Consider the following 8758-nt stretch of genomic DNA (forward strand, 5'->3'; position numbering starts at 1 on the left):
ATGAGCATCCTCTCTGGCCTCTAGCCCCTTCAAGACTACTCCATACCCATGTGTGTTTAAATGATTAACAATCTCCAGTGCAGTGGGTGTGACCCTGAAACAGTTTTCTCCACTAAATTTTATTCTAAAGGAAAAAGAGAAAGCTGAGTAAAATCACACAACACCTTGCTTTTCTACTTTCCTTAGAAAAAAGTACCTTAAATTTTTCTCAGCTTCATCAGGTATAAGAATACCTAACCACAACTATTTGATCAGTTCAGTATCAGCAAGGGAGCCCATATACTTTCTTCCCATGGCCCTTGCAGATTCCGAACACTAGGATTTACTGATGGGGTTTCATGGAAGAAGTTGTGACATAAGGCCATCTATCACACCAGGACCGGATTGCTGGAACACACACGCCCTCCTCCTCCCTACCTTAGACTTTCCTGGTATCCCTTTTTCACTTTCTCACGCTTCATTTCCAAAAGAAGCTAAACCTTCTGTGTGAACCCAGGGTAGATTCCTGAAAGCTCCAGTCACTGTTCCCTTTTGCCTTTCAACACCTAAAACAGGCTAAAATGCCAATGATTCTGACAGGGTGACACTGTTCATTGTCACAGATTTCAGACAGATGAGTTGTGGCATGGAAGCAGCTTGGTTATACACGGTATACCAGATGTGAGATTCTCAAACACGAATTACATTGTTAGTGTAGAATCTACAGTGCAGAAAACCTAATGTCTTCTTGAAAGCACACTTCAGCACCCAAATACAGAAAAATTCCATAATCTGAAGGTCCTAGTGCACTGAAGAATTCCTGTGGGCTACATACGCAAATACATAGAAATTATGTGCTAGGTCACTTCAGCTGTGTCCGACACTTTGCGACCCTATGGACCGCAGCCCATCAGGCTCCTCTGTCCACAGGATTCTCCAGCCAAGAATACTGGAGTGGGTTGCCATTTCCTTCTCCATCGGATCTTCCCCACCCAGGGCTCAAGCATCTCTTATGTCTCCTGCATTGGCAGGCAAGTTCTTTACCACTAGCGCCACCAAATTATACTTAGAACAAGCCCTTGGACTAAGGCCTCTAAATTCTTTCATATTAATCTGCCCAATCACTCTGGAGCCAGCACTAACATCAATCCCACTGATCATATTGTGTAGAAACAGAAAGAGGCCATAAGGTCAGTGCTGAAGAACAGTGTCAGCATCTTGGACTTAACTGTGCTACGCTGTACAACATACGCAAGGAAGGACACTGCCCCACTGCAGTGCAAACGACTATATCTCAGCCCCCAAATTTCCTCGACCTGCTAGACAGTTCCATCTAAACATCACCGTACCTTTTGCTCCAAACCAATGGTCCTAATCCTTACGTTCAACAATAACATTAACATTTCTCCAGTCACTCAAATTCAAAGCTGTTATTAATACCATGGATTTAAAGCCATGAAGAGAGTTAGAATCTTTTCCATTCTTACTTTGTAGTACCTCTCACATTCATTCTTTCCCATTTCCAACCCCATCATTCCAGTTCAAGAAATTATTCCTTAAACCCAAGTTTCCCAGCAGGGACTTCTTGATGTCCCACTGTCAAATTCATACTCCAAAACATTGTTTTGAACAAGTCATCCAAGCCTTGGAAAAATATTTACAGATCTGGCCACGTGGCCAACATAAGCCTATCCTCATGAGCTTGAGCACCAAGCACCTTCCAAAGGAAGCTTCTGGACACCTGGGCTCAGGACCAAAGCCTCTGAATCTCCAAAAGTTTCCTATGTTTGCTACTTTTTGTCATCTCTTCTTTCTCCATGATGATCAACAATTAAATCTTTGAAAAGAAAAGGGCTTAAAGCTCACTTTCATGAACAACCAGGAGCAGGTGGACTTCTTCCTACACCATGGCCAGCATTGGAAGGGAATGAACCCCCAAAAGTAGAGTAAGTGAAAGCAACTCGATAAAGAAAAAATGGAAAGCAAACAAACTCCCTGGATCAGGGATACCTGGAGAAGGCTGAGATGGTACGCTCAGATGAGAGGAGTCCTTTTGAAAGAGGACTATGAGGATTTCAGGATGCCATGCAAACATCTTACTCTACATTTAAGAAATTTCCATCTTACCTCAACTAAAAAAAGAAAGGAAGAAAGAAGTTTCATCTTAACTAGCAACCTAGTGGATAAAACATATATATAAAAGGAAAATTAAACATAAGCAACTATGCCAAGAGCACAAAACAAGCACTGCAAGATTTTAGAGAAAGTACAAAAAAATCAAGAACATGAGCAATGAACTCAGGATTTTGAACTGCATCTTGGAGTGTTCAGGGAGTGTCAACCTGCTGTGGCAAAACAGAACACAGATAGATCACAGATGTGGGACAGAGTGGGTATCCAGCTGCCCCAGGTTCCAGGCCACTGTTCACGCGCTTTTTCTTCCTCTCCCTACCTAGATGGTCGTGCCAGTTCAGAGGCCAAGGACCACAACAATTTTTTAACCTATTAGCTAACTGTCAGTCACATCCCAAGAACTCTCAATAGTTTTACTATACCTAATGTCAGAATAGCGCAACATTGAGGTGCATTCTGAATTCAGATTTTTTAAAATACCTGTATTAAAAACAGCAAGACTTTCCTAAAAGTTAAGAAATAAGGGCCCATAAATCACAACAAGAATTTTTAAGCACTCAGACACTCTTACAAAAACACTTAGGTCCCACTTAATAAAATTTTAAAAATTTAACTGCTGACATCCTCTAAAGGAGAAGGCAAAAGAATGATGAATCAATAAGCAGTTTTAAGACAGGTTTACAATCCATTTTTAAACAGCAATTCCTCTGGAAATGGAAATTCCTCTCCTTAATCCCTTTGAGGACAATGTAGTATTTGAATCTAGGACTAAAAGTATCTTGCTTCTACCTAAGTTCAAATGTGAGCCTTTTACAGTATCCTCAACATTAAAATAGCAAGTAAAAAGGAATTTCTAAGCTATCAAAGAAAGGCAGCCAGCATTTTGGATTTATAATATACCTTTGCTACATACGTAAGCAGACGCCTCAGTAAAACGAAACTAGGGAACTTGGAGGTTTTAACTGACAGTGATTACTTAACTGGAGCTTATTCCTGTGAAATGAAACTATCAGAATCCCTCAATATCAATTTGCCTGTCATCAAACTACAGGTTTATACTTCATCTTGGAAATGCTATCAGGATGGAACCATGAGCCTTTTATTGAAAGAAGATGACCATGGAGAGCGCCCTTGAAGCTTAGCAGTAGAGGACTCAATCCAAAATGATCCCCCCTGGAAAGTGAGGACAGGTTTGACATATACCCCATTGCCAGTCTTAAAATGCTTAACTGCATTTTCCATAAAGGGTGGGAGTTGTAATAGTAGCATAGAGCAGACACCAGCCCACTAGAAGCAGATGGAACCCACCAACTCATTTTACCCAGACCTTCAAAAAGGTACACAGAACTCTCTCTGCTTGCCAAAGCAGGGCAGATCTGAATGGGTGAATCTAAGAAAAGGTTCCACAAGGGACTATTAATGGTGATTTCACCTGCCTACTTGTAACCCATGATGTAAAACAGGATCTGAAAAGTGAAAAGCAATTTTACAGCTCATTCTCCATACTCAAGCTACACACGCACACACACACACATAACCCAAAACCTTCATTTTACAAAATTTTTGTAAGACTTTGTAGTCTATCCCAGCACAGGGGAAATCAACCTGGAAACAGTCACTGCTTATGTACATAATTCACTAGGGGTCAGGTAAAATTCCATTTTGTAACAGCTGAACTTTAAACAGAAAGTCATTAGTGGTGCAACATTCACTCATTAGCATAAAGTTACCCCCCAGAATGAAAAGCATTGGCTGTCTCTGCCAGGATGACAACTTTACAGTGAGAAACTGGGGCCAAGGACGATGAACTCCTAGAAAGTTCCATGAGCCTGAAAAGAAGAGCTCACCATCTCCACCAGCCTAAGCTTAACTGTCACCTCATTCCTCACTCCCGACACAGCAAGGCATCACTAACATAGGAAATTCTAAGAAATAAAAAATAGAGAGATGGGCCAAAGGGTCAATAGCCAGCAAAGCCTTTCAGGGCTGCCACGATTCCTGTTTGGGATTGGGGGAGGGGGAGGAGCTTTCTGGATGTTTCTATTCTTGGCAAGGAAAGCACCTCCAGGTCCGGTACCATGAAAAGGCACTAACACAGGAATGTTCTCAGGGAATGAATGATTTTCCTGTGCTAGGCGACTTCATTTTGGGGTGTGATGATGTGGGGGCAGGGTGGAGAGGGCTAGAGACATGGGGAGAGAAGAGAGAGAAGGTGTGTTTGACTAGGGGGGGATGGGAAGAAAGAGTGGATGGATGGATGGGGGGTGGGGGTGGGGGTGGTCCAGGGAAGATGTGAACGGTTAGGAAGGAGGATGTGAATGACTAAGGGAGGTGAGGGGAGGTTGTGGAGGGTTGAGAGGATGTCCAGAAAAGGCGTGGAGCTGAGAGGGAGGGGGCAAAGGTGTGGACTGCTAACGAAGGTTGAGAGAAGGTGTGGACGGAGGAGGAACGCCATCAGACCCCTGAGGACCAGTAACTAAGGCAGGCCGAGGTTGGGGGGGGCCTCACCCAGGCTCCCCCCCCAGTCCCCCCTCTGTGGGCGTGTGCCCGGCTGCGCGTGTGCAAGGGCCAGGCCACCAGGCCGCAAGGCCACCACTCACCCCACGACTCCCTGGTTGTAGTTCCTCCGCTTCCACGGGGTCCCGCTGTACACGCCCCCGCCGCCGTCTGCCCGGCCGCCCCCCGGGGCCCGCCCTCCGCTGGGCTGCAGCAGGCTGTAGTTGAGTCCGTAGGTGCTAGCCTTGTTGTCTCGCTTCCTCTTGTTGCTGCTGCCCGAGGCTGGGTCCGCGGGTTCCGCGGCGGGGACGGCGGTCGAGGAGTGCGGGGACGGGGACGCCGAGGGGGATGGGGACGCAGAGGGGCCCGCGGCGGCTCGACGGGCCCAGGCCGCGGGCTGGTGGTGGTTGTTGTTGTTGTTGGTCGTCTCCAGGGGCAGGAAGTCCCGCTGCTCCGCCGGCTGCGCGTGGCCGCCCAGCAGGCGCTCCCCGGAGCGGTACATGCCGGCCGGGGCCGGGGCCGGGGCCGCGCCGCTGGGGCTGCCGGTGCTGCTGCCGCTCCCGCCGGTGGCCGTGCTGCTGCCGCCGCCGCCGCCGCCGCCGCTCGCGCCGCCGCTGCTGTGACAGTGGTGGTTGAAGTAGAGGTTCCTCAGTCCCTGGGTGGTCTCCCAGATCTGCATCCACAGACTGTTGGACGGTCCGAGCTGCTCTGGCTGGAACCAGGCGATCCTCGGATCCATCAAACGGCGGCGGCCGCTGCCCCCGCCCCTCCCGGCTGCCCGCAGGGCCGCCGCCGCCGCCGCCGCGCCTCAGGCGCACGCCCGGCCTCGGCTGCTGCTGCTGCTGCTGCTGCTGCCGCTGCCGCTGCCGCTGCTACTGCTGCTCCGGGCCCGCCGCGGGCGGCGCGGTCGCGCAAGGAGCCCGGCCGGCGCAGGCGGCGTCGCTCCCGCCCTCGGGGGCTCTGCGGGCCCTCCCCCCCTCCCTCCGCCCCTCTGCCGAGCCCCTGTCACCGGGGTCCCCGTGCAAATGGCGGCGGCAGCGGCAGCTCCTGAGAAGGGCGGCGGCGGCGGCGGCTGCGGCGCGGCAGCGGCGGCGGCGGCGGCGGCGGCGGCGGCGGCGGGGGGACGCGCCTGCTCCGTAGCGCCCTTGCTCCTCCGGGCCCGGGGCGGGGCCTCCGTCGGCTCCGCCCCGCTCGCTCCGCCCCCGCCCCGCCCCTCCCTCCCGTGCTTGCCCCGCCCCCGCCGGGCCGAGCCGCCAGTCCAGCCCCAGAGGCCGCGCTGTGCGTCACAGAGGCTGCGGTGTGGCGCGTCTGGGAGCCGCAACCGCCCGGTCTAACCGTCCCGACCCCGGCTAGGGAGGGGGGCAGGGGTCGCACGTACCTGGGCGTCAGGGCACCCCTGACGCGCGTGCCGCCTCCAGTCTCAGTTTCCTGGCCCCCGAGGCTGGGTGAGGCCGGACGTAGGCCGGTCGCCGCCAGCTCCGGAGGGAATAGATTGTGGGCGGTGCCGCCCCGCCCACTCTCCCCTCCCCCAGGCTGCAGCGCCAGGATCCTCGGGCTTCTCTAACCCCTCCCAGGATAGATCTCCGCTCTAAGCACCGTTCCAGAGGGCGGAAAGTGCGTCCCTCTTTCCAGCAGAGCACGTGTCCGGGACCCTGCCCGGATGCAAGCTGCGCTGGTTCCTCTGTTGCTTGGCCACCCGGTTGCCCCCAGCGCCCTCCCTGCCGCGCCCTGGCCAGAACTGGGAGCCGCAGGACTTGGTGGAGCGTTTCCCCACGCGACCCCGAAACAAGAAACCTGCTCCCACCTACAGGGCTGGACACGCTTCTTCGTAGAGTGCGTAAGCCATGGGCTCAAAACCACCGTCACACACCCCAAACCACTCTACAAAGACTTGCACACATAAACACACGCAGACCCACAGGCAGGGAGACAGACACACAAGCCACTCAGCGTGTGAAGAAACCACGTGCCCGAAGATGCATCAGCAACCATGAAAAACCCTTCTTAGTTCAAAATTAAAGAAAACCCCAAACCTTTTAAGCCTAATTTGGGGACCATATTGTTGGCACCAGTAGAGATTTTCCACAAATCCCTGCGGTGAAAGACAAGCAAAAGGGTGTTTTAAGTATTTCAAATCATCAAAAGAAAAAAGGAAAAGAAATGAGCATGTTTCATGTGTGCCCTCTAAGGTTGGTCCAAAGTCCAGAGTGAGTCCCTAACGCCCGATTTGGGGAGCTCAATATCCTGGAAAGGTTTTTTTGGCAAAGATGAAAATATAAAGCATCACTTTACCTTTTTTCTTGCTCAGAGAATAACACGGGCATAAATGTGGAAAACACACACACACAAAAGCTAAAGAATTTTGGTTCATTCTGTTTGTTTGTTATTGCTTTACTATAAATCAGTATTAAAAGTTGTCTCAATGAAGTTTGCTGTGTTCTGAGAATTACATAGCCAGGAAAATGAGTAGTGATATTTTTATGCTATTCACATTGACAAATTAAAAAATAAAGCATGTATAGAAAAAAACTTTATTTTCATAACTTCAAGTTGGCTTTAAAAATACAAGTGAGAGAAATGCAAAGCCAAAATATGTAATAGCAAGTTCCCACTGTCTAGAAATAACTACTGTGAAGACTAATAAACGCTTTTCAAAAAATCTCTCCATGCATATGTATGTTTCAAGACAGTCTTTATTAGCTTTTTTTATTTTAATTTTTTATTGTATTTTTGGCTGTGCTGGGTCTTTGTTGCCACATTTGGGCTTTTTCTAGTTGTGGTAAGTGGGGGCTACTCCTATTCTAGTTGGAGTGCTCGGGCTTCTCACTGCGGTGGCATCTCTTGTTGCAAGGAGATCCAACCAGTCCATCCTAAAGGAAATCAATCCTGAATATTCATTGGGAGGACTGATGCTGAAGCTGAAGCTCCAAAACTTTGGCCACCTGATGCAAAGAACTGACTCATTTGAAAAGACCCTGATGCTGGGAAAGAGTGAAGGCAGGAGAAGGGGACGAGAAAGGATGAGATGGTTGGATGGCATCACCGACTCGATGGACATGAGTTTGAGCAAGTCACATGCTAGTAAAGTAATGCTCAAAATTCTCCACGCCAGGCTTCAGCAATATGTGAACCGTGAACTTCCTGATGTTCAAGCTGGTTTTAGAAAAGGCAGAGGAACCAGAGATCAAATTGCCAACATCCACTGGATCATGGAAAAAGCAAGAGAAGTCCAGAAAAACATCTATTTCTGCTTTATTGACTATGCCAAAGCCTTTGACTGTGTGGATCACAATAAACTGTGGAAAATTCTGAAAGAGATGGGAATACAGGACCACCTGACCTGCCTCTTGAGAAATCTGTTTGCAGGTCAGGAAGCAACAGTTAGAACTGGACATGGAACAACAGACTGGTTCCAAATAGGAAAAGGAATACGTCAAGGCTGTATATTGTCACCCTGCTTATTTAACTTACATGCAGAGTACATCATGAGAAACGCTGGGCTGGATGAAGCACAAGCTGGAATCAAGATTGCCGGGAGAAATATCAATAACCTCAGATATGCAGATGACGCCACCCTTATGGCAGAAAGTGAAGAGGAACTCAAAAGCCTCTTGATGAAAGTGAAAGTGGAGAGTGAAAAAGTTGGCTTAAAGCTCAACATTCAGAAAACAAAGATCATGGCATCCGGTCCCATCACTTCATGGGAAATAGATGGGGAAACAGTGTCATACTTTATTTTTTTGGGCTCCAAAATCACTGCAGATGGTGACTGCAGCCATGAAATTAAAAGACACTTACTCCTTGGAAGGAAAGTTATGACCAACCTAGATAGCATATTCAAAAGCAGAGACATTACTTTGCCAACAAAGGTCCGTCTAGTCAAGGCTATGGTTTTTCCTGTGGTCATGTATGGATGTGAGAGTGGGACTGTGAAGAAGGCTGAGTGCCGAAGAATTGATGCTTTTGAACTGTGGTGTTGGAGAAGACTCTTGAGAGTCCCTTGGACTGCAAGGAGATCCAACCAGTCCATTCTGAAGGAGATCAGCCCTGGGATTTCTTTGGAAGGACTGATGCTAAAGCTGAAACTCCAGTACTTTGGCCACCTCATGTGAAGAGTTGACTCATTGGAAAAGACCCTGATGCTGGGAGG

The 8758-nt window shown here is 49.2% G+C and overlaps 1 protein-coding gene across 6 annotated transcripts in view; it reads right to left on the minus strand.

The window, feature by feature from the left end:
- Positions 1 to 6095, minus strand: part of TENT4B (terminal nucleotidyltransferase 4B) — a 70733-nt gene extending 64638 nt beyond the window's left edge. For 2 of the 6 annotated variants that reach the window (XM_005902642.3, XM_070388455.1), the window contains exon 1: positions 4713 to 5584. In XM_005902642.3, coding sequence (XP_005902704.2) covers positions 4713 to 5347 — 635 coding nt within the window. In that variant the 5' untranslated portion in view covers positions 5348 to 5584. Of the gene's footprint in view, positions 1 to 4712; positions 5586 to 5986 lie in introns of those variants that run through there. The other 4 variants (XM_070388457.1, XM_070388456.1, XM_070388458.1 and 1 more) reach the window with 4 other exon arrangements.
- Positions 6096 to 8758: the final 2663 nt, after the last annotated feature.

The sequence above is a fragment of the Bos mutus genome, chromosome 18 (genome assembly GCF_027580195.1).
Source record: "Bos mutus isolate GX-2022 chromosome 18, NWIPB_WYAK_1.1, whole genome shotgun sequence".
Classification (NCBI taxonomy): Eukaryota; Metazoa; Chordata; class Mammalia; order Artiodactyla; family Bovidae; genus Bos; species Bos mutus.